At 42.6% G+C, this 26,778-nt stretch overlaps 1 protein-coding gene across 2 annotated transcripts in view; it reads right to left on the bottom strand.

Moving 5' to 3' along the window:
- cadm3 (cell adhesion molecule 3) overlaps window positions 1–26,778 on the bottom strand; it is a 220,341-nt gene that overhangs the window by 46,002 nt on the left and 147,561 nt on the right. For both annotated transcript variants that reach the window (XM_002937752.5, XM_002937753.5), the window contains exons 2-5: window positions 23,746–23,886; window positions 23,355–23,507; window positions 22,833–22,970; window positions 18,657–18,827 (exon numbers count right to left, since the gene is read on the bottom strand). In XM_002937752.5, coding sequence (XP_002937798.1) covers window positions 18,657–18,827; window positions 22,833–22,970; window positions 23,355–23,507; window positions 23,746–23,886 — 603 coding nt within the window. The remainder of the gene's footprint in view (window positions 1–18,656; window positions 18,828–22,832; window positions 22,971–23,354; window positions 23,508–23,745; window positions 23,887–26,778) is intronic.

The following is a 26,778-nucleotide window of genomic DNA, read 5'->3' as shown; positions in this document are numbered from 1 at the left end:
TTGATTCCCAGCATCCCCCAATAACTTAATGCCACTTAAACTTTCCAATGTGGTTGCTCAAATATGGAGACTTTTTGAGCTCCCCTTAAGTCAGCACAAGCCCCTATTTCCAGCTGCCGCAAATAAATTCTCCCACTCCAAAAATAAATTCTATTTTGGGTGTTTCCCAAACATTACTACTGTGTGTAATGAATTTTATAGCGTAGGTGCCCATGATTAAGTACCTTGGTGCGAAACGAATTGATTTTGACAAATGGAACCTACTGGTTCTACCTGTATCTCTGCCTTGTAGTGGCTCCATCTGCAATATACATATTTGGATCTTGTGCCCTAAAACAATGGCTCTGTTTAGTGAGTGGGCTTTCAGTTCCCTATGTTATTATTACATTACTGTACCAGTTGGGGTGCAGGGTCCCAATAGGGAATAGGTCCAGGTTTTTAGCACTTGGGACTCTTGCCCTACAGGGTAGGTTGTTTCAAGCAACCACAGATTTGCATAAGGGTATAATTTAAGTAAATCATTTGATTTATAATCTGTTCAATCTCAAAACCATGTTGAGTGACAAATATAAAGATCACTACAGATAGTAGAGCACCTACAGTAAATTGTATATTTTGGTTATTTACCAATACAATTGAAGAGTGTGGCAGTGATCTTATAATAACGGACAATCTCTAGGCCCAGGCATAAAACAGCTCTAGCGTCACTTTCCTGCATTAGGGACAGCAGTCACCTAATCTGTCATTTTACAGTCCATTCCACATTTCTATGATCCATACTTCTTTCTCCTAAAATGGTCTGTAGTGCTGGATGAAAACAAGAGGAGCTCACTTAGGCTCAGGGAGCCCTCAGGTACCTACTCTGATCCTGTAGGGGGCGCTGCTACTTAAGAAAAAGCTTTCCAGCAAACACAAATGAGGCCTTGTTCATTTGTAACCTGGTCATTGGCGTTGCATCAATTCTATACACACAATGGACTAAGTAAACAAGTGTTTATGTAGTAAGATGCTATCAATATACTTCTGTTCAATTTCCAGGTAGGTACAGCAATATCTGGGCTTCTGTGGCGCTTACTAAAGGCCTGCTGTACTGGTCAGGGTGGCCGAAGATGTCTGATGGTGGCCCTGGTAAGGAAAACAAGCTAACTGCTCTTCATGCTGCCCTCGACCTGAACTAGACCCCTCTCTAGGGGTTGGGGCTCCAAACAGTCAAGGATCTTATGCACTTTTCCAGTACTGTCCAACCAATGAGAATATTGCATGATAAAATACATGTTTATGGCCTGAATGAAATATGAAGTCCATGTTTGAGAGTCTCCAGTTGGCCAGCTGTGCACTAGAACAATAAAAGATAATTAATAATTAGTTCCAATGAGCACTGTTAGGCACCACTGGATTTGCACCTATTACTGCATAAGCCTTAAGGAAGGTCTATGATGTTCCCCACACGGTGGCACAGATGGAGGGCCCTATGCGTTACAGCTATTTGGGCAGATTATCAGAAGCCATGCAACTCTATATTATTACATACAATTTATATTATCTATATATAACTTCAATATGTGTATCTTTGAAACAAAGAATCAATTAAGAATGATCAATTGTGCTGAAAAACTGCACAAATCATTAGCATCAGTTTATTTTATTTCTACTTTTTTCTTTTGAAATATGACAATAGCCAGTGTAATGTGACATTAGACTAGAAGGAACAATAAAGCACTTGCTCATTGTGAGTGCAAGCAAGATCAGAAGAGTTAGAGGACAGCATTAGTGTGCATGGGAGGTGTTGGAGTAACTTGCAGACAATGTTTGATTATGATCTGTACTAAATCTTTCATTCACACTACATGAGAAAGACACTGAGCTTGCAATTAGCTTGTAACATTAAACATTGTGGATTTTTAGTAACTAAATCTCAGAGTGGAACTTGAGTATTTTATCCTATTTATTAAATAAGCTTCACTATACCTGCTACCCCACTATTGGACTATTACCCCACTGCTACTATAGGCACCATCTCTCCCTACTATACCTGCTATCCCACAGCCACAGTCCCTTCCCAGAGGCTATTATCCCCCCACTGCTACTATAGGCACCATCTCTCCCTACTATACCTGCTATCCCACAGCCCCAGTCCCTTCCCAGAGGCTATTATCCCACTGCTACTATAGGCACCATCTCTCCCTACTATACCTGCTATCCCACAGCCCCAGTCCCTTCCCAGAGGCTATTATCCCCCCACTGCTACTATAGGCACCATCTCTCCCTACTATACCTGCTATCCCACAGCCCCAGTCCCTTCCCAGAGGCTATTATCCCCCCACTGCTACTATAGGCACCATCTCTCCCTACTATACCTGCTAACCCACAACCACAGTCCCTTGCCAGAGGCTATTATCCCCCCACTGCTACTATAGGCACCATCTCTCCCTACTATACCTGCTATCCCACAGCCCCAGCCCCTTCCCAGAGGCTATTATCCCCCCACTGCTACTATAGGCACCATCTCTCCCTACTATACCTGCTATCCCACAGCCCCAGTCCCTTCCCAGAGGCTATTATCCCACTGCTACTATAGGCACCATCTCTCCCTACTATACCTGCTATCCCACAGCCACAGTCCCTTCCCAGAGGCTATTATCCCACTGCTACTATAGGCACCATCTCTCCCTACTATACCTGCTATCCCACAGCCCCAGCCCCTTCCCAGGGGCTATTATCCCCCCACTGCTACTATAGGCACCATCTCTCCCTACTATACCTGCTATCCCACAACCCCAGTCCCTTCCCAGAGGCTATTATCCCCCCACTGCTACTATAGGCACCATCTCTCCCTACTATACCTGCTATCCCACAGCCACAGTCCCTTCCCAGAGGCTATTATCCCCCTGCTACTATAGGCACCATCTCTCCCTACTATACCTGCTATCCCACAGCCACAGTCCATTCCCAGAGGCTATTATCCCACTGCTACTATAGGCACCATCTCTCCCTACTATACCTGCTATCCCACAGCCACAGTCCCTTCCCAGAGGCTATTATCCCCCTGCTACTATAGGCACCATCTCTCCCTACTATACCTGCTATCCCACAGCCACAGTCCCTTCCCAGAGGCTATTATCCCACTGCTACTATAGGCACCATCTCTCCCTACTATACCTGCTATCCCACAGCCCCAGTCCCTTCCCAGAGGCTATTATCCCCCCACTGCTACTATAGGCACCATCTCTCCCTACTATACCTGCTATTCCACAGCCCCAGTCCCTTCCCAGAGGCTATTATCCCCCCACTGCTACTATAGGCACCATCTCTCCCTACTATACCTGCTATCCCACAGTCCCAGTCCCTTCCCAGAGGCTATTATCCCCCCACTGCTACTATAGGCACCATCTCTCCCTACTATACCTGCTATCCCACAGCCCCAGTCCCTTCCCAGAGGCTATTATCCCCCCACTGCTACTATAGGCACCATCTCTCCCTACTATACCTGCTATCCCACAGCCCCAGTCCCTTCCCAGAGGCTATTATCCCCCCACTGCTACTATAGGCACCATCTCTCCCTACTATACCTGCTATCCCACAGCCACAGTCCCTTCCCAGAGGCTATTATCCCCCCACTGCTACTATAGGCACCATCTCTCCCTACTATACCTGCTATCCCACAGCCACAGTCCCTTCCCAGAGGCTATTATCCCCCCACTGCTACTATAGGCACCATCTCTCCCTACTATACCTGCTATCACCACAGCCACAGTCTCAGAGGCTATTATCCTATTGCTGCTATATGCACAATCTCTCTCTACTATCAGACACAGTCCCTGGTAAATAGCTTGTGGTGAGGACAGGAGAATTAAATACTGTTTGTTTTTAATAAAAATCTGTCATTGGTGTTTTAGTTTCCTTGACATAGTTGCCATACAAGGATAGATTTGCATAAATTCATCATGAACTTTCCATTTAGTAAAGGTGTTATGGATGTAAAGAGTTAAATGCTAGATCACCTCCTCTAAGTGGGGATTAGATAAAATTATAGAGATTTGTACTGCAGTATATTCAGTCTTTTTTTCAAGTGTTTCTCTGAGTCAGAAGAACTCTATGTTGTTTAGTAACCTTGATTTTTTTGGCTGTGGTCTAAATCTCATTCTATTATCTGATTAGCTCTGAGCTTGCTGGATCTGGACTATCAGGACCACAGTCAATAATACAGTCAATTAGAGAAACTCAGACAAAAACCACTAGCTCCTTGCTTTTGCCAGCCTCGATGGGGAATTCTCAAGGCTCTACGAGGTTTCTGTTGAAGGACAGTGGGCCCCTGGCCATACATGAAGCTGAAGCCCCCTGATGCAGTTACGTATATATCTTGGATGCCCAACATGCAGCCCCTCAATTATTCTTGATCTATAACTCAGAGCTTTGACTTTTAACAGCCAAAGATCTTTGGTGTCCTTTGTACTTATATTTTCATTTTTCAATAAGGGGGACCTCTCATGGTTTAGAGACCAGGGCAATAGCACTTTCTACTGACCCTGAAATTAGGTTCAATAAATAAGGAGAAGAGAAATGACAACACACAATGATGGGATTATGTATTATTGACATTTTTCTGATTCACTATGCCTTGTATCTCCAGTACTTGCTAGCTACCAGCTAAGGTTGTAATAAAGAATCATGAGGAGGTTGTGCGTAACAGCTGTGACTGGCACCCCCTTGACTGTTCTGCACTGATGTTCAATTTGTGTGGTCCTTCTCCCAGTAGCCTCAGAGTAGGTGCTTATTTTTGAATTCATGGCTTGGAAGCAAGATTTGAGGTATAAAAAACAAGAACCAGAATTCTCCTCCTCTCATCCAGGAGAGTTCAGGCCCTTCCCTGCTAAAGGCCTTATCGTGGCTTCCTATCAAACAAAGAATTTCTTACAAACTCCTTCTCTTAACCTTCAAATCCCTCCATTCCTCTGCTCCTCACTACATCTCTTCCCTTGTGTCTCCGTACGTTCCTGGCCGACTCCTTCGTTCCTCGCAGAGCAATCGTTTGGTTGTGCCCCCCACTACTACTGCTGTTTCCCACCTTAAACCTTTCTGCCTTGCTGCCCCTTACATTGGGAATGCCCTCCCTGATTTCCTCCGGTGAGAATCCTCCCTCTGTCTTTTTAAAACTAAACTTAAAGACTCCCTTTTGGAGCACTCACCCATCACCTGATCTGGGAACTGGCACTTATATTGTAATGTCACCCACTGTGACCTACAGCACTTATAGTTGCCTATTTGTGTCTGTTAAGGTCCCCATACACGGGCTGATTCTAGCTGCCGATATGGGTCCCTTAGACCGATTCGGCAGCTAATCGGCCCATGAATGGGCACTACCGACGGGCCTGCCTGACCAATATCTGGCCTGAAAAAAAATCTAGTCGGGTCGGGGACTGCGTCGGCTCGTTGATGCGGTCCCTGAACCTACTTTGCCTATACCCGTCGTAATAATTCGATCATTTGGCCCCAGGGCCAAACGATCAAATTGGCCTACACCTTCCCCAATATCGCCCACCCGTAGGTGGGGATATCGGGTGAAGATCCGCTCTCGTGTATGGGGACCTTAAGTTACCCTCCCATATACATTATAAGCTCTATGGGGCAGGGAACTCCATCCTCCTGTGTATTTGACTCTTAACTTATTGCAACTGTATCTTGTATTTATTTGTATCTATTGTTACACTTTGTATTTATCTATTATTATCTTAATAACTCCCTGTTTGTATTAATGTATTCTACTGTACAGCGCTGCGTACATAAGTAGCGCTTTATAAATAAAGATATACATACATACATACATACTTACGCACTAATTGCATAATATTAGATAGTAGTGCTATAGTAATGGGAAGGCAGCATCCTGGAATAATGAATGTATGTGTAATGGTGGCCCTTAACTAGAACACATGGGTTTCATTATTACCACCTCTTCCTTTGTGTAAAGAATGACACATTCAATGCAACTAAACAAGGAAGCACTTGATTATCCAAAGTAATTTAGTTGCATCAATAACACAACTAATTTCATATATACAAAAGGGGAGATCTTAAGGGGGTGGTCAGTACTAATTTGGCTGTCAGTGAGCTGCTATACAGATAGTCCATCATTATCCCAAATGTTGAGCATCCTCAGCCTAATCTAATGTGCCTTTTTCAACACAATACAATTGTGTGTATGCTACACAATTTTCCAAATGTAACACATATCTGCACATGAACAAATAAAAGTTTCCTAGCCATCAGTTAACCTGCGAAGATTTAATTTTGTCACATTAAATCAGCTTTTGTACCTATTAACCTCTTCCCTGCCTGGGAGAGCCCTCAGGCTGAAGCAATGGTGGAACAGTCTAAGGACAGACTCTATAATAAAGACGCTTCTCAGCCTCCCGGGTCAATATAAATTGGGTAGGATCTAGCAGGCTGCTTGCACATGCTGAATATCAGTCACTTGGACATGGCTGTTAACTCCGGGGGAAATTGAATTGCTTATCAAACATCTTTTAGAGCAAGGAAACCTGGCGCATTTCCCAAAAATGAGCCCCCTCCCTCCAGACAGAATAAGAAGGGAACCGGCAGCAGTATGTCCAGTGGGTGTGTCGGAGCTGTCAGTCATTAGCAGGGAATATGAGGAATCGGTTAATTCCAAGAAGGTGACATTGTTCTTGAGTACTGAAGCAATGAAGCGGTAAAAGAAAATTATATATATATATATATATATATATTCTATATATATTCTCTTTGAGAAAGGCTGCTGTGTCAGCCGAAACGTTAGTCCTTGCTAATAAATACTTTTTTGTTTTCATAAGTCCTGTGAGTGCGGCATTTATACATACTCTCTATATATATATATAGGTATGGGATCCCTTATCTGGAAACCCATTATCCAGAAAGCTCCGAATTAAGGAAAGCCTGTCTTCCATAGACTCCATTTTAATCAAATAATTCAGAATTTTAAAACTGATTTCCTTTTTCTCTGTAATAATAAAACAATACCTGTACTTGATCCCAACTAAGATATAATTACCCCTTATTGGGGCAGAACAGTCCTATTGGGTTTATTTCATGGTTAAATGATTCCCTTTTCTCTGTAATAATAAAACAATACCTGCACTTGATCCCAACTAAGATATAATTACCCCTTATTGGGGGCAGAACAGCCCTATTGGGTTTATTTCATGGTTAAATGATTCCCTTTTCTCTGTAATAATAAAACAGTACCTGTACTTGATCCCAACTAAGATATAATTACCCCTTATTGGGGGCAGAACAGCCCTATTGGGTTTATTTAATGGTTAAATGATTCCCTTTTCTCTGTAATAATAAAACAGCACCTGTACTTGATCCCAACTAAGATATAATTACCCCTTATTGGGGCAGAACAATCCTATTGGGTTTATTTCATGGTTAAATGATTCCCTTTTCTCTGTAATAATAAAACAGTACCTGTACTTGATCCCAACTAAGATATAATTACCCCTTATTGGGGGCAGAACAGCCCTATTGGGTTTATTTAATGGTTAAATGATTCCCTTTTCTCTGTAATAATAAAACAGTACCTGTACTTGATCCCAACTAAGATATAATTACCCCTTATTGGGGGCAGAACAGTCCTATTGGGTTTATTTAATGGTTAAATGATTCCCTTTTCTCTGTAATAATAAAACAGTACCTGTACTTGATCCCAACTAAGATATAATTACCCCTTATTGGGGCAGAACAGCCCTATTGGGTTTATTTAATGGTTAAATGATTCCCTTTTCTCTGTAATAATAAAACAGTACCTGTACTTGATCCCAACTAAGATATAATTACCCCTTATTGGATGCAAAACAATCCTATTGGGTTCAATTAATGATTTATTGATTTTTTAGTAGACTTAAGGTATGGAGATCCAAATTACGGAAAGACCCCTTATGCGGAATACCCTTGGTCCCAAGCATTCCAGATAACGGGTCCTATGCCTGTAAGATAAAACTCTGAACACCGTCTATTATATAATGTATAGCATTCATAGGGCCTGATTCACTAAAGGGCGATAAAAATTATCGCACGCTTTTTTGCGTAAAAAAACGCAAAATAATTTGCGCGCGATTCACCATAGTATTATCGCGTGCGAAAAATTGGCATTTTCGCATGCGGTATTTCTCGCACTAGTTTTACCGTTTTGCGTTAATTTCCGCGCTGAAAAGAATATGATCGCATGATTCACTATAACTTTTGCGCGCTAAATATCGCATTCGGCTATGCGAAAATTAACACCTACTACAGGCAGGCGAAAAATTATACAAAAGTACAGTAAATGATTTTTTGCAATAAAATATGGACTTACAGTGTTATTTATTCAAGTCTGTGTTTCCCCTAGAGTGACGCAGCCGCCAGTTTGCAGCGAAATGTTCATTTTTAATACAGTAATTTTCTGCAAGTATTGGCGTGTATGGCTAACATGGCGTGCGTTCATTTGCGCAACTATTTCTATTTGGCTAGAAGTGATGAAATGTTTCGCCAGGCATGGATTCGCAGCGAAGTTTTGGACGTCCGTTGAATTTTTTCGCGACGGATTTTTTCATGCGTTTCGCAAAACAATTCGCCAATGGCAAAACGCATGAAAAAATTCGCCACGCAAAAATTCACCGCACATCCAAAAATTGATACAAGCGTCAAAAAATAATAGTCACGGGCAACAATTTTTTTGCCCGCACAACATTTTTGCCGTTTCGTGGATCTTTCGAAAGATTTGCTAATTTTTTCACTAAAGAAACCAGAACACATTTGCTCATCACTAGTGGCTACTATTTATAAGCATCTACTATTTATATGCTACCATTTATATGTGGCTAATATTTATATACATCATTTATATGCGGCAACAATTTTTATACACTATTTCTATGCTACCATTCATATGCGGCGATTATTCGCGTAATTTAGCGCATGTACCGGCAAATACCGCATTGAAATAGTCTTTTCACGAGTTAAATAACGCATGCAATATCGCGCGTAAAAAAGCGAAAAATTGCCAAAATTAAGACGCGGTAAAAATTTTAGCGCACAATAAAAATAGCGCACGTTTTATCGCCCTTTAGTGAATCAGGCCCATAGATGTTTATATAAGTCTTCTGACTCAAGGCACTGGAAACAAAATTGCCTAAATGTTAAAGGAACATACAATATTATTGCAGACAGTATGGCACGTGTCCACCACTTGCACTGTATTAGCCGCGTGGGCAGCAAACACCATGTCAACTGTGTAGGTCGCAACTGGGCCCATAGTGTTGTGTTTTGAATGTGCAAGGAAAGCATCCTCAACTACTATAGGTGTGAAAATAACCCCAAACCAGGTCAGAATATTACTATAATCCAGTTGACTAATTAAAGCAGAGATAGGGATGCTCAGTGTCTATAACTAGTGATGAGCGAATCTGTCGCGTTTTGCTTCAGCGAAAATCTTTCAAAGATGCGTGAAATGGCGAATAATTTGCAAAACGGCGAAGATGTCACGCGGCATAACTATTCTATTCTTTTGACGCGGGACTATTCTTGCAACAGTTTTTGGACGCGCAGCAAATTTTTCCGCAGCGCCAATGTCGAAACGCAGGAATTCGCAGCGAATCCATGCCTGCCAAAACATTTCGCCCATCACTATCTAGAACTACTAAGAACATTGTATATTATGCCCTAAGTTCTGTTCTTCTAGCATTCCACAATCAATGATGCTCTAGAAAGGAGAGGGGACATGTATATGCCTCACCCCACTGAACCCACATGAATACATTTCTGCTCAAGAAAGGTAACATTGTATTCATATAGAAATGGTGGGTTTGATCGAGGTTTGGAGAATATTGGCTTTCTGCAAGTTCATGGGATATTCTCTACTAATACACACACCTGATATATGTACGTATATTTCTCCCAAGAGCTCTAAACCAGAGAAGGTTTACTATCATAAGTAATTGCACCGGTGCAAAAGCTAACTATTTGTCAACATGCTATTCACAGTTTAGCATGCAACCATCAAATGATATTGGTGGATGGAGTAGACAAGATTAAGAAAGTAGAGGCCATATGTGCTTAAGGTGAAAAGAGGAGGGCCATGAGTGAAATTTTGCACCAGGGTCCAAATGCCTGCTTCTATGTTGCCTCTACTTCCAAACACATATGGGTATCTGTGGCCTCCACTTGCCTAGAGTACATGAGTCCAGATATAAATAACCCCCCCACCATCACAACAGTAGAATTCTTTAATGCTTACCATGAATTATACATGTGCTCAAACGCTAAAGCGTTCTAAAGATAGTTGCCGGTTTTCACACATTTATTAATTAACTTGATAAACCCCTTTAAACATTGCTACACCAAGTGCATCAACAGTGCGTGACAAGAATCTGTCTAAAGATATTGTCGGATACGAACGAAGACGGCAAAGAAACCCAAGTTTTAATTAAAAAGGCAGCTTTCCCTGGGGGTACAGACACATGGTTCTCTTTATTGTTAATTAAAAGGTAGGTACCACTTGCTATCAATGCGCATGTGTCATAGAACGTGCCCAGCTGATTCATACAAGGGTTCTGGTAAATGTAAGCTCCCATGATCTCAAACAGTGTAGTGGCCTAGGACGTAAGCTAATTTATATGTTGTTAGTAGATCTTTCCAAGGGAAGAAGTTCACAATATTAATTGGATGCCTTTGGTCCTTCTGTAGAGTTCTACGATGTGGGAAGTATCCTACCACCAGCCTGGAGACTTATAGGTCTCCACTAAGGCCACACATTTGTTTCTATCCAGCTTGTCCAATTAGATCAGTGGTTCTCAACCTTCCTAATGCCATGACCCTTTAATACAGTTCCTCATGTTGTGGTGACCCCCAAACATAAAATTATTCCCAAGACCAAGATCGGAAATATGTGTTTTCCGATGGTCTTTAGGTCCCCATACACGGGCCGATTCTAGCTGCCGATATCGGTCCCTTAGACCAATTCGGCAGCTAATCGGCCTGTGTATGGGGACTACAGACGGGCCCAGGGGCGGGCCAAGCCAAGCGCCCTAGGCAACCCGGTCGGTCAACTCCGCCCTCCTCCCCGCCCCCCAGAACGGCGCATGCGCGCCAATGCACAGGAGGAGGTGCAGGGGGGGGCGGGGCGGTTAGATTGGTCATTGCCTCCGCCGCTAATGACAAGTGGCGGAGGCAATGACAAATTAGCACTAGGGGTAGGCAGGAGAGGCCCCTGCCTGGCACCCCTAAATCGTTGCGCCCTAAGCAGCTGCCTCTTCTGCCTACCCCTAGTTCCGGCCCTGGACGGGCCTGCCTGACCGATATCTGGCCTGAAATCGGCCAGATCTCAGACAGGTTAGAAAATGTAGTCGGATCGGGGGCCGCATCGGCTCGTTTATGCGGCCCCCGGACCGACTTTTCCTATAACCATCGTTATAATTCGATCGTTTGGCCCCAGGGCCAAACGATCGAATTAGCCTAGATTCCCCCGATATCGCCCACCCCCAGGTGGGGATATCGGGAGAAGATCCACTCGCTTGGCGACATCTTGGTGGATCTTAAGGTGTATGGCCATCTTAAGGTGACCCCTGTGAAAGTGTCTTTCGACCCCCAAAGAGGTCCCGACCCACAGGTTGAGAACCGCTGAACTAGAGCTTTGCTCCTCTTCTTTATTCTTATTTTATTGAAGAGAAATGCTGGAAACTATTTCATGTTTGTATGATACACTTAAAAGGCTTAATGCATCCTTTTTATCAATCTGCAGAAACATGCTTTTATGGCTTCTATTAACTAGCTATGACTTTTCATCTGGCTAGAATCGGCGCTGGCCCTTCCCCTTTCAACATTAGAACAATCCCTCCTGACCTGAAGTTTTGAGCTAATGGGGTCGTCTTGATATCTAATTTGCATGAGGACAAGACCAATTAGCATACAACAGACTTCTTCTGAGCTGGATGGAGTCTATTTGCATGCTAATGACCAACCATTTGCATAATTAATACAAAAGAGTCAGGCAGATTGGTTTGGTCAGAGCTTGAGAGGATTAAATGAAGATAAAAAAAAAAAAGAAGGCAGGGAGGTATCGGTGAAGGGGTTAAAGAAACGCACGCACAAAATGAAATTAGGAATGAAATACAAAAACATCCAGAAGCAGCTCTAACTATGTAACTGTAGCAAGAATATGGACCCATCTTTTACCTCTAAAGGCCCCCATAAACGACCGATTCCCGAACGATCCGATACTATCGTTAAGTTATCGTATAGTTGATGGTGTTGCAACGATCGTCGGCCCACTAATCGACCCGACATTATCGTCCCCAAAATCGATCGGCCAGGTTTAAAAATGTTAGTCATTTAACAATAAAATCTGCCAGTTGGTGTGAGTGTCAGACATTTCGAACGATTGTTCTCTGCGCATGTCATGATTGCCAGCAGCGGAAGTCAACACGACATTGGATCGTACATAGATGTACGATCGTACGTATTTTACGATAATGATACGATGAAATCTTTTGCAAATTATCGTTGCCCGTGGATGGCATATCGTATGGAAACCCGATCGCCATACGATCGTTTGTCGATATAATCGTTCGTCGCACAACGAGTGAAATCACCTCGTGTATGGGGACCTTAAGCAGGAACATTCTGATAGGGACCTCATGGCTTCCAAGAAAATTCCAAGATGTAAGCAGGGGAAGGCTCTTACTCCCAAGCAGGCTGTTAGGAGGCACACTGGCTGCTTTACTGACATGACTGTACCACTTCATTCATTACTGTAATATTGTGCAGGTTGCAGAAGACACTCTTCAGCATATTATATACAGCATGGTACCAATACTTTTAAAATAAATACCGGTGAGTTTGCTAGGCTCTTTTCTGGGTCCCTACCCATGGGTAATAAACTCTGTCCTAGACTAAACAGTCAAATGGTTCAGGGCTTCTCATCTGGTTTGCTATAGACATATTATTACTCTTCTTCTGCTTCACCCATGAATTTACTTTCAGATAGCAGTGGTGCACACAGCCATGCCCATCAAATGCAAGATGTAAACACTGTTAATTTCAATGCCTCCCTTGGCATGACACCCAGAGCCACCATGGAGGACATTCGTTCTGGGCTGGTGGATTTCTGCTTATAAGGGGGCTCTGGCCATGCTACACTTCACCTTTTATTCATTTAATTCATTGGTGACCAGCAGCTAATCCAAATGGAATAAGAAGAATCTGCTGCTGCTGTCAAAGAAGGATAAAGAAGCCACCAGAGAAGGATTAAGAAGCTGCTGAACAAGAACAAAGAAGTTACAGGAGAAGAATGAAAAAACAGCCGAAGAAGAACAAAGAAGCTGCTAGAGAATGATGAAGAAGCTGCTGGAGAAGAATGAAAAAGTTGCTTTTGAAGGACAAAGAAGTGGCCAAGTAGAAGCCACTGGAAGAGGACGAAGAAGCTACCAGAGGGGGAGGAAGACAACCATCCACCAAAGTTTAAAGCTAAGTTCCACTGAACACCAATGTTTTTTCCTCCCTGGCCACCAATGTCTTCACCTTTTAGTAGGGACCCTGTGTCTACCAATGATCTTTAATTAGGTAGGGTGCCCTGGCCACCAATTGCACCACTCGATGTGGTAGCAGACTTAATAATCCAAAAAGGTTTTATTTACAGTTTTAGCAATTTTGTTGTACGGTTTGGTCCCGTGATTTCTGAAGAGGCCCTGATGGCACCTTAGCATTTGTTCCTCATGAAACATCAGCTAAATGAATAGTTATCATATCTTTTATTCTTCATTCTTCTTTCATCGTTAGCAAGATTCCTTCCTCTAGCAATAGTGGCCTCCTAAGCATTACTATGCATAAGCCTAAGCATAATGGGATATTATTTGCTTAATTTCACACCTACGTGGAAGCATCTGCTTCTATTATCTTTTGTAGCCCATGTTTTCCTTTATTTTTGCAGTTATCTGTATGTTACATTAGTTAAAAAGAAAATATCAAAGCCCTTATTGTGTTCATTTGGAGAAGACACCATCCCAGTATATCCCTTGGCAATGGCAGAGAACCAACCTTCATTCTAATCTGTGTTTCCCTGTCCTGTGGCATTGGAGTGGACATCAGATAAATCAAGCACATAAGTAAAGACCGAGTTACAGTAGGTGAAGAAGGGTTGAATGAGGATTTATATTTGAGAATTTATGTCCTCACTTCTTATGCATAAACTGACAGGAAAGGTAATATACAGTATGTCGAAGTAACACTTTGCTTTTCACATCTAGGAAAATATAGCAAGTTCCATTGGTGGCAGCAATGCTTTCTAACATGTCTCTAGGTACAGCAGGAAGGCACATTTTGTGGCATACAGCTCTGATGCCTTAGCTTAGCATTCAGGTAGGGGTTTAAAGAAATACTTCTTTATTGTCAGATTTTGGTTCCGGTGCCCAGTTCTCTTGTCAAATCCAAATAGGCAGGTAACTGCTGTAGGAGGAAGAACTGTAAAAACAGTTATTTACATGCAATTTACTCGAGCACTTGAAAGCAGGTATTATGTGCAGAAGCAAGACTCAATTTGACAGTCTGTGAGTTTACTTATATTGATTTGAAAAGCAGTATAGGCGATAGAATTAGACTGGCTTGGGCATGGATGACACTGTACAGTCGGTCCATCTCCATCTGAATTAAAAAGGAACCAAGTATGTCCGTGGCTCTAGGCTGTTACAAGCTTTGGCCTGTGGCATAGGAGGCTGCCCATAAGTACCTACCCAGAGCAACAAGGAGCACAATTACAAACATGAATACCTCTTGGCCCACAACTCATTAGATGGAAGTCACACCGATCAGTACACTAAAGTTGGCCATACACAGGCCGATTCTAGCTGCCGATATCGGTCCCTTTGTCTGATTCGGCTGCTTATCGGCCCGTGTAGGGGCACCAACGACAGGCCTGCTCGACCGACATCTGGCCTGAAATCAGATATTAATCGGGCAGGTTAAAAAATGTAGTCGGATCGGGGATGGCATCGGCTTGTTGATGCGGTCCCCGGAACGACTGCACCCATTAGAGTCATCTTAATTTGATCATTTGGCCCCAGGGCCAAACGACCGAATTAACCTAAATATCGGGATATCGGGAAAAGATCCCCTCGCTTGGCGAGGTCACAATCTTAACATGTATGGCCACCTTAACTGCCCCACAGCCCAATGCAAAACAATGATAAACAAAAATACATTCTAGGAACCTGACAAACCAAGTCTATACATCACTGGGCTACATCCCAGGAACTGCTCATATATGAAAAGTAAGATGGAGCAGACACCAAGCTCTGAAAATCATCTCATGGGCCATCTCTCTATTTTTACCATATTTTAGCTGTTTTGGTGTTATTAAAGCTATAAATGCCTCTATCGCTGGGGCAGGTCCAGCAATGTGGAAGAACGAGGATCTCTGCAGAGCAGGAGGTGCAGATGATACATCCTTGGGAAGGAGGTTCCTCCCGTCAGCAGCCTACCTGCGTATATATATATATCTAACTGAGATGAAAGAAGACCTTCAGGAACCGCAGAGAGATATTGATCCTATCACAGCAAGACAGTAATTTGTCAAGAACAGCTTTGGCAACGAGGCTTCTAAATAGACAAGCCCCTGCCCTGTGGACATAATCAGAGGGCCACTAAAAGTTCACATTTAGAACCCAGCACAGTCTAATAGTATTATATCTATACAAATGTGCAGTTGTAACAAGTACTTTGATATGAAGAGACCTTCAATCTCTAGATCGGTATGCTTTTAGATGTAGGATATTTGACAACCATCCCTGCAGGAATGATACAGAGACACATTTGTGTACGGTTTGGCACTATTAACACTGCACATAATATAAATCTGCTCCGGGGCCAAATGGCATCTTTGGTTCCCCATATGCACCTCTCGCCGGCCCCCTCTACTTCTTGTCAGTGTGTGTGAATAGAGATTGCTACTCTATTATTTCATCTCCTGCTCGAGCTGTGCGGCTAACCTTTAGAATTTGTGTGTGTTTATATTCCCTATCTCTTCCACATTGATTTTCCCTGGAGTCTTGCCCCCCCCCCCCCTTCTTTCTTGGGCCCCCACGGTGGAATATTCCCTTTTATCTTCAGGTAAATACTCAGGCAGGCGAGTTGAATTCTAAGCAGCCAAGTCTGGCTGGCAGCCACCGAGCTGCGTGCTTCTCTGATACGCCGGCCTATGAAGTGTAAAGTGGCAGGGGCATAGCTGGATTGCCAAGGGTACTTTATAGAGGATCTGGTATATACAGTACAAAATGCTGGTGAGTTAATGTATCATATAATAATATTATCATTATATTTCATTTTTTGCAGAACTACTGGTACCACAGAAAAGAAACTCATGTTCCAAATGGATAATGAAGAACCTATAGATGTAGAAGACACTCCTGTTGCTCCACTATACATCTGTCGCCATGGATTTTTGAGGCCCTCTTATAAGAGTTATCGTATAACAGGTACAGAGAATCTGCATTTGAGCAATAAAAGAACCAACAGCCAATTTCTAAAATACTTATGTTGTATTCTGGTTTGTTCATTTATCATGGGGCAACCAGTTTCAAAAATATATTCTACGCATATTAGCAAATTCAGTAGCTTGCCCACTGAGCGATGTGACTTCAGAGTGGTCTATAAATACTGAACACTGCTGCCCCCTGCAGTCTTGTGTTGTGCCTACGACAAGGGCAGGCAACATGGCCACACAAACATAGAAAAAAGTGCTTTTTGTAGGATTAGAAACTGACCAATTGTATGGTCTGTCTGTTTGGTCTTGGGCTGATTGGCCGGACACCTATTAGAATGAGCCAGTGTATGGCTGCCTTAGAATACTGTATCATAGGTCCCCAATAGTAAATATATCCATGGAATGTGGGTTGGATTTCTACAAAATGTCCATACTAAAATATCAGGGGCTACTAAAGGTATTGCGTGTTTGTTTACTGCTGAGGTGTATTAAAAATAATGATGTCTGGGAAGACACCCCCTATATTTGTGATATATGACAAGACCTGCTCCTCTACAGTAAGTATTCCTTGATACATTAGTGTCCTGATGCTACACTGAGTAAAGAGGGGCTAAAGAAGTCCCCTAAAAGTATAAGAATCAGAAACAAAAACTGAAAGTGTTACATACAGTACATGTTGAGGATTAAAAGGCCTATAAGAACTATATATCTGAGATACGGCTGGATGAGATTGTTTTCGGCTCGTATCTGGCTTCTCACTGATAAGCATAGTAAAAAGGATTGCAAGAAGAATTTCAGAGCTTAAATGGCTGATAAGGAAAGACAAGAGGCTAAAATGAAGTCACGGTCACATACAATGTCAAACAATGTCTCTCAAGGTCTGAGATATATACAGTATGTATATACACACACACACACACATAATATGGCCAAACTTATGCGGACAAACCTTCTAATATTTGGAATTGGATATTTAACACAGCTATCATTGCTGACACAGGAGCCGCTGCATCATGCAATCATATTCTCTGCAATTCTCTGCTTCTTAGTTTTTGACAAAAGTTTGTGGAAGGCTTTCCCCTGTTTCAGCACAGTAATACCTTGCACAAACGGGTTTGCTGAGATGGTAGTGGAAGAACCTGACTGACCTGCACAAAGCCCAGACCTCAACCCAAACTGAACACTTGAGGGATACATTGAAATGCTAACTACTGGCCAGAGCGGATCACCAATATTAGTGCCCAATCTCTGGAACTAGGGTTAGTTGCCTAGGGTGCAACAGAGTGTGAGTGAGGGGTTAGGCATATACTTCTTCTGCCTATCCCTAGTTTCTGCAACTAAAGCTGCTTCACTGTCTGACAATGCATGATGGATGCAAGAATCCCCTCTCATCACTAACAATTATTGCATCCATCGCCCATCACAACCCCTCCCTCCCTCACTTCACAGTGCCAGGGCTTCATTGAGTGTGGGAAGGGTGTGCCTTTGACACTATTTAAGCTGGACTTACCACTGGCAAATCCAACCCACAAAGTTCCAACATCTAGCAGAAAGCATTCCACTAGTGGAAACTAAAACTCCTAAAACTTGCAGTCACCACTTGGCTAATCCTTTTGTGCTTGTTATATAGACCCCAAGAGTTGTAAGAGTTGTCATATAGACCCCTTTTCGCATTCATTGTCCAAGAAACTCATTACAGTCTCCCATCCATGACTATACATTTTTCCATTCTATTGAGAACTCTTTGGCATTTGGGATAATAAGTTGTATAAATTGTTTAGATGTCCATACTCACAGCTGTAGACCTACATAAACTTTTGGATGTTGGAATACTGGGACTTCTAGATCAATAATAAATGGATATCTGCAAGGGCTGAGATTAAAACCAAAAGTAATGTTATCCCCCTCAACCCTAACACTCTCCCTGTCATAGTTCAACCCCAGGGAGTGTATGTCTTACTTCATTGGTTCATTGGTTACTTATATGGCTTACATCATTGGTCTCTATATCAAAGAAGTGAGTTGTGTTCAGTTTTTGGTGCTGACTTCTGTTTGGCACTGTATGTCGTAGTGTCTTATTTCACTTGAATGAATGCAAACAATAAATAAAAACAAGACAAAGAGTAGAATCTATTAGAAGACTTACACTGGACTTGAATCTTGTGGCTGGAAGATTTAGAGGAATCATGCAGTGACTCGTGGCCAACAGCGCAGGTTATCTCAGCTCCATCATCGTCTTTGGTCACAGTGAACTCAATAAAGCTCATTACTGTGAAGGTTTTGCCATTACCATCCTCTAATACACTGGTCTTTGCTCCTGGTAGAAGAGACAAAGAAGAAAGTTGATAAGTCAGTCGCAATGTTCATTATGTCTATTAAGTAAATGTCTGGAGGCTACCATCTACATAGCCTAAATCACATGTGGGTGCAGGAGTAACAATACCATTTTGATGGAGCAATATTTCTATATCATTTGTTTTTGGTTGTATTGCATGGTTGTATTGTATTTATGTGTTCCATAAATTCCTTCCAAGCTTATTGTAGGCAGCAGTAAACCACTACATGTAGCTTGTCATTGTAACAGAAAAAAAAACTACAACAAACCGCTAAACAACATCTAGACTGATTATTGGAAGATAGTGATAAGCGGTTTTTTTTTGGCCAGTCACGGTCATTTCGGCATCTGTGAATTTTTTCTCCAAACTTCAGCAAAAAGTTTGGAGACAAAAAAGTCGCCAAGACAAATAGTGAAAATGAAAAGAAAAATGTGGACAAGACAAAAAGTTGCTGCAATGAAAACTCCCATTGACTTTATTGCATTAGGAATGAGAAAAAAATGGCCGTTGACGAAAAAGTCGCCAAGGCAAAAAACTTGCCTAGACAAAAAGTCACCAAAAAAATGTTGCCGAGACAAAAAAAGTTGCTATAAAAAAAAACACCCATCGACTTGCATGCATAAAAAAGTCACCTATTGACTTCAATGGCTGTTTCGCAAATTTTTCAATGGTACGGATTGACTCATTAATGTTTGAAGACACTTGCACTGGGGGTGTTGATCTAAGTCAATGAAGTTGTGGGATAACAGAGCAGTCACATGACTGTAACTGCAGATCAACAGACTTTGTGGTTTTGTGATAATGAGTGCATTCTCCCATTACCATTGTGGGTTCTCCAAGATAATTGTTGTTGTGAGATGCTTGTTAATGCGGTTCTGATACAATTCATGTATAGTTTATGTGGGTAACTGAGCACAGATTTGTTTGCAATTGTTACGGGCATCTTGATCATGAGAATATGGCTTTGTAATCATAAGGTCTTGGACAACCATTGGCTGTTGGTATGCTTGTTATAATAAGGCTGGGAGAGGAAGATTCCCTATAGACCTAAATGGAATTACTTGGGTGAAGATACATGTGCAATCACCATGATCCCAAATGGAGTGTATGTTCTCTCATATTACATTCGCTGCTTACTCGCAAATGGGCTTTTGAAACAATTATCTGGGCTAGCCTGAATTATCCTACCGAGAAAACACCGGCTACATACATCTTTTATATAGTGCCATAAATGTGCACAGTGTTTTCCAGAGGAAAAGAGCCTGAGGGGGAAACAATGTTATAGCTGATATGGGACTTAATGGGGAAGCCAACCTTGAGGGGATTTAGAAGGAATTAAGAGTAAATAAGCTTGTGTGAATATGGTTTAAGGGGGAAAATAGACCCTGTTCATAACAATGGTTCACTCTCAATGTATAAATATTTATGACAGGACATAACGAGGGTTGTTTATCTGCATATTTATATTTATGAGTGGGAATGGCAACATTGCTTCCTCTACCAGAATATAATGAAATGCCTTCAAAAGACTCTAGAATGACTGTAGAATGCCTGCTTGATTTTTCAAGCAATAACCTCTGATCTAAAAATTCTTTTGACGTGGGTGTACCCTTGTCCTACTGAACTTAATTAAAGAGAAGGAGGGAAGAGTAGAGTTGAGTAGGCTTCAGCAAACAAGGTTGAAATAGGCACACCTGGTGTGGGCTGTTGAGTAAGAACCCTAGTACTGGTTTAGAAGATCAGAAGAGGACATGGTCACTACTGCATGGGAATGATTAATATCCTAAGGGGACCTGAGCAGATCAACTTCAATTTCATACCTACATTACTATCTCAGACCCATGCTTCTTCAGAATGCTAATTCATACACACTTTCTTTAGAATATCTTTGATATAATTCCAGAAGCTGCAGAATCCCTGTAGGGTACTCCATGGAGATATGCCAGAGACTATCACGCTGGCTCACTAAAATTGATCAACAATTACAACCAACTAACGGCAATTCTCTAAATCTCTCTAAGGCTCTCTTTGATTTCAACGGTGGCTCAGTGGGCTCTCTTTGATCACGATGAAGGCTTTATGATCACCAGCAAGTTGCTTTGATTATTATTGAGTTTCTTTGATAAAGGCGTTCTCTGATGTAGTCTGTGTACTTTGTTGTTACTTAGGCTTCCTGATTGGTCATGTGGCTTTCCTTGTCTATAGTTGATCACTATCTATACTTACTGATCACAGCAGCTCAGTAGTGGGAAATTGCTTTTGCCAGGTATCCAAACCATATAATTAATAGAGATTTATTCCACTGTACAACTGTCGGTTCAGGGTGGCACGTGGGTATTTGTCTTGAAGTTAAGTATACTCAGTGTGGTCAGGAGAGAGTCACAATCTTTATTTTAAAGAAATAGTTACTTCTGTAGGAATTTAAATTACGAGTGGGCTTCCCTGGATCACTCTAGCATTCTAGCCTCCACTGTGACTCTCGCTTTCCATTACAACGCTCTAACTGTGTGAGAAAATCCCAGCATGTAGGTGCTGTTCTTTGAAATCCTTTACTACAAGCTGAACAGGAGACCTCATGTGGCTCTTGCCCCGCTGTTGAATTTCTACTAACAGGCATATCATTATCTTCTCATTTTGTATTAAAACCAGATCTGCTTTACAGAAACTAAATAGATATGGAGCAACAGTTGAGGAATTTTGTGCTCACAGAGTTCTCAGTAGGGAGGAAGGGCGTGAGGGTGAATGCCAGATGTTTAGGTCTGTCATGATGTAGGTCTCTATGCCAATACAACTCCCAGCTGAGCAAGTAGAACTATAAGAAGCACTATCAAGGGCAAAAACAATGTGAGGTCCCAGTGAGGTCTTTATTCTCCACCTTGAGCCACATTTTCAGCACTGACAGTTACAAGGTAGCCCAGCCAATGGCAACAGGACTTTTTATCACCTTGTTTTTCCCCAGGTTCCTGACTTGCATATTCTTTGTACATACAGGGAGAGGTGCAATTTTTAATTCTTCATTGTAGAACATTATCTGTCCTGCTTCGCTGTAAAATCCGAAACTTCTGAAAAATACCTGAATCGGCGAAAAATCCACGAAACACAATTTTTTATCATACGCAGAACTTTTTTGATGCGACTGTGCCCAATTTGATGCAACTGCTTCTATTTTGACACAACCGTGCCTACTGTGATGCAACTGTGCTCAATTTGACATGGGCATCACGCTCATGTCAAATTGGGCACAGTTGCATCACAATAGGTGCGGTTGTGCGACAAATTTTTCCTGCCATGAATCCGTGCCTGGCGAAAAATTTCGCTCATCACTACAGAACAAAAAAGAGTTGTGCCTCAGGTCATGAGGTGCATGTCCCAGCCTTCCGGGTGCATTCTAGGCACCTTGCAACCAATTAGCTCTCTAATGTATATGTGTTGACGTGATGGACTTATATATAGATCAGTGCTGTCCAACTTCTGTTGTACCAAGGGCCAGAATTATGGAGGATCGATAATGGAAGCCAGTTTTGACCACTCCCCTTTTTAAAACCACACCCACTTGAAACCACACCCTTGTTATCACATGAACATACCCATATTAATGGTGGTAGTACAGCAAAAACCTGCCATACTCAGCCTGCCCTACCATGCCTGTGTGTGACATACTCTGCCTGCCCTATGCTATCTGTGTGTATGGCACACACAGGCAGCATAGGTTAGGCAGAGTATGGTACACACAGGCAGCATAGGTTAGGCAGAGTATGGCACACACAGGCAGCATAGGGCAGGCAGAGTATGGCACACACAGGCAGCATAGGGCAGGCAGAGTATGGCACACACAGGCAGCATGGGGGGGGGGGTCGCGGGCTGCCAGTTGGACAGCACTGATATAGATAATTGACCAAAGGGAAACTGACAGCCGTCATGGCTCCGACTCACAGAAAGGAGACATCACATTTTTCTGTCTATTGAATGGGAACATGTATCCTTACCCTCCAGTTCCTCTGGCCCCTTGTACCACTTGATAATAGCAGCTGGCTTGCTTCCACTTGTGGTGCACCTCAGTCTGGCCTTATCATTCTCCTTAAATGGCAGGTCAAAACCAAAAACCTGTGGTTTCTGTGGCACGCCTATATATTGGGAGGGAGGAAATAGAAAGAAAGACATTCATATACAAATTGCTGTCATATAATCATGAAATTATCTTCTATATTTCACATAGGTGACAGATGTCCCTCTAGGCAGATTTTCATATAGCAAGAACTCTGGCTCCTTAGGTTGCCTAGGATACGGGAACCCTTAGATATTAATCATGATTCTGTGTAAGATTCAGTTTTCAAACATCTCTAAGCACTTCTCTGTCATGTTACAGACTTGTTAATATCCAGAAAATGATGATGGGGAATGAGTAAGATGTACTTAGCTTCTCCATAGTTTTTTTTCTAAATAAGCTTGGTGTAATAAGCTGAGCGATGCCTGGGAATAAGCAAAACGTGCAGGAGAATAAGACTTACCTAGAACTGTAACCACGGCCTTGGCTGTCCTGACCGGCATGGTAAAGATTGAGCAAGTGTACTCGCCCTCATCTGACAATACCACGTTACTGATACTGATAGTCAGCTCATTGGGGCTGGAGTGGACCAGCTGGATTCTGTTGTCCCGTAAAGCTGAAAAAGAAAGAAGACGTTAGAACACAGGTTAGGAGAGATATACACACCAGAAAGGTGGTCTTGTCTTCTGACTCCAATGTGCTACTAAGTGCAGAACAGAAAGACTATTTTAGATGAAGTGCAACCATACCCGGGCCAACTGGTGAAGCACCCAAATGGCCAAAAGCACTGATGAAACAGAAGTAAGAGGAAGACAACATTTAAAAGTAGTTCTGGCATTTATATATATATTTACCTCTCTTTTCACCAAAGTAGAGTGTCTGCTGAGCAGTGTTAGACCACTGAAGTGAGGACTCTTGGTGTTCCTGCACTGTACACTTGAGAATTGCTGTACCTCCTGTTGGGACGACCACATCTGCCGTGACTGGCTGGCTGGCTGCGGAGGAGAAAAGATATCGTGTGTTATTACATCTATCATTTACACTTCAGTGCATAGGCAACTTTGGCATATAGGTATGGGATTTATTATCTGGCATGCTGTGGGGATTTCCAAAAAAGAGGCCTTTCCATAGGTTGAAGCACAATAACTTAGGCCAGGGATCCCCAACCAGTGGCTCGGGGCAACATGTTGCTCCCCAACCCCTTGGATGTTGCTCTCAGTGCCCCCAAACCAGGGAGTTATTTTTGAATTCCTGACTTGGGGGCAAGTTTTGGATGCATAAAAACCAGGTATACTGCCAAACAGAGCCTCCAGCCCATATAGGGGCTACCAAATGGCCAATCACAGCCCTTATTTGGCATACCAGGTATATTTTTAATGCTTGTCTTGCACCCCAACTCTTTTTACATTATGGGTATTAGCCTAAAGGCTAATAAACCATTGCAAATGGAAAACCATGATGCAAACATAGCCTCAGATATAGGAATACCTAGTAACCAATGAGCTGTTTTTTTGCAAATATCAGACCAATACATGCTGCCTGCTGATTTGTTGGGTTACTAGAACTGTAGTGAACCAGTTTACACTGCCACTCCTATCATGTTGTTGTAACCTCAGTTCCAGTTACATCTCCAACTCCAAATATGAAGTGAAATGAGCCATATCTGGCCATTCATAAATCAATCAGGAAGCTCTGGTGCTAAATAGCACCAGTGCAGTTACCCATAGCAACCAATGAGCCCTGTAAGATATATTATACCAGATTTTGCATTTCATATGCCATCAGATATAGCACACTCTCCCACATGCTGCATATGTACACTATGTATAACTTTATTATCAGACTACATTTAGGAGTGCGACACAATACAAATCCTCATTGAACATACTATTTTTGATGTCCCAGGGCAATTATAGGCTACGTGAGGTTATTATCCAAAGCCAGAGGAGCATAAGGCTGAATTGATGTAGCCTTCAGATGAGTAGGCCTCAGATATTCTGATCATCACATTCCAGTCGAGTCACCGCCTCTGCTTCCCTGGGTGAATGGCAGGGTTTGAACCCTTTAGATGCCACCAGGCTTGTGTAGAACGTACCGTGTTAATCAGTGGGCTGATATAATAAGAAGGGGGATCTGGTCACTCACACCAACTTATTGCGACATTATTATATCAATTACATTAAGAGCAAAGCAATGAGTGGTTGCCAGGGGTTACTAGACCTGGGCAATATTTATGTTGCTTTATTATTATAATGTACTCTTTTAGCTACATTTCTGATCATAACCAGCGGTTCTAAGATAAAAATCTACCCCTTCCTTTCTCCTAGTTAGAAGTGCTGCTGATATAGAGACAGATAGCCAGTCAGAACACTCATCATTCCAAAATTATTTATCAACGTCCATAGAAGCATTAATGAAATACAGAAATGAGCATCTATTGGGGGCACTGTGTATGGGGGGTACTGTCTCAATTGGGGGCACTGTGTATGGGGGGTACTGTCTATGGGGGCAGTTGGGGGCACTGCGTATGGGGGGTACTGTGTATGGGGGCACTTTCTATGGGGATTAATGTTTATGGGGCACTTTCTATGGGGGCAATTGGGGGCCTATAGCTATACTGTATAGAAACATATTGTGCCTATACAGTATAGCTATGACTATAGCTATGACTATGACTATAGCTGATGTTCTGTACTTATTCCCACAGAATTAATAACCCCTTAACGTATTTGTTATAAAGAATATCAGTAGCCAGGGGGCACACAGATGGAATATTTTGACAAAGGATGATCCTATATGCCCTACTGTCTTATTCAGTAGCAAATAAAGCAAGCCTTCCCATGGTACACTGCAAACTGGACGGGGCAGGGGTTAATATACAATAAAATGCTGATTGTTACGAACTGAAGAGTAAGAAAAGGGGGGGGGGAGTCTGTGACCTAAAGCTCTCCGCCAAATGGTCCTTTCTGCAGCCTGAAAGTGCATTATACTAATAGAGAGCCATTATCTGCTTGAAGAAATGCGTCTTAAGTGGGTGATTTCTTTTATCCGACTGATAAACACAGTGAAATCTCCCCACAATGCCCATACACAATCGCTGTATAAATGCTTGGCCTATTCCTCTCACCCTGTTGTTGTACAATACCACTTCCATCTATTCACTTGGTATGGTGGAAAATGTTATATCAGTCTTTCAATATATCTGTAACCTTGTTATGAGCTAAGGGGGCCCAGCCTGAAGGCCAGTTAGGGGGGGATTTGGGGTGAGTGCTTATTTGTGCCCTGGGTACCCCTGGAACTATAGCAGGGTGACTGTTACCCCAATGTTTCTATATTTCTGTAACCTTGTTATGAGCTAAGGGGGCCCAGCCTGAAGGCCAGTTATGGGGGGGATTTGGGGTGAGTGCTTATTTGTGCCCTGGGTACCCCTGGAACTATAGCAGGGTGACTGTTACCCCAATGTTTCTATATATCTGTAACCTTGTTATGAGCTAAGGGGGCCCAGCCTGAAGGCCAGTTAGGGGGGGATTTGGGGTGAGTGCTTATTTGTGCCCTGGGTACCCCTGGAACTATAGCAGGGTGACTGGTACCCCCAATGTTTCTATATTTCTGTAACCTTGTTATGAGCTAAGGGGGCCCAGCCTGAAGGCCAGTTAGGGGGGGATTTGGGGTGAGTGCTTATTTGTGCCCTGGGTACCCCTGGAACTATAGCAGGGTGACTGTTACCCCAATGTTTCTATATATCTGTAACCTTGTTATGGGCTAAGGGGGCCCAGCCTGAAGGCCAGTTAGGGGGGGATTTGGGGTGAGTGCTTATTTGTGCCCTGGGTACCCCTGTAACTATAGCGGGGTGACTGTTACCCCAATGTTTCTATATATCTGTAACC

The sequence above is a fragment of the Xenopus tropicalis genome, chromosome 8, assembly GCF_000004195.4.
Source record: "Xenopus tropicalis strain Nigerian chromosome 8, UCB_Xtro_10.0, whole genome shotgun sequence".
NCBI lineage: Eukaryota > Metazoa > Chordata > Amphibia > Anura > Pipidae > Xenopus > Xenopus tropicalis.
The sequence above is the reverse complement of the archived record's forward strand: the minus strand, read 5'-3'. Positions and strand labels throughout refer to the sequence as shown.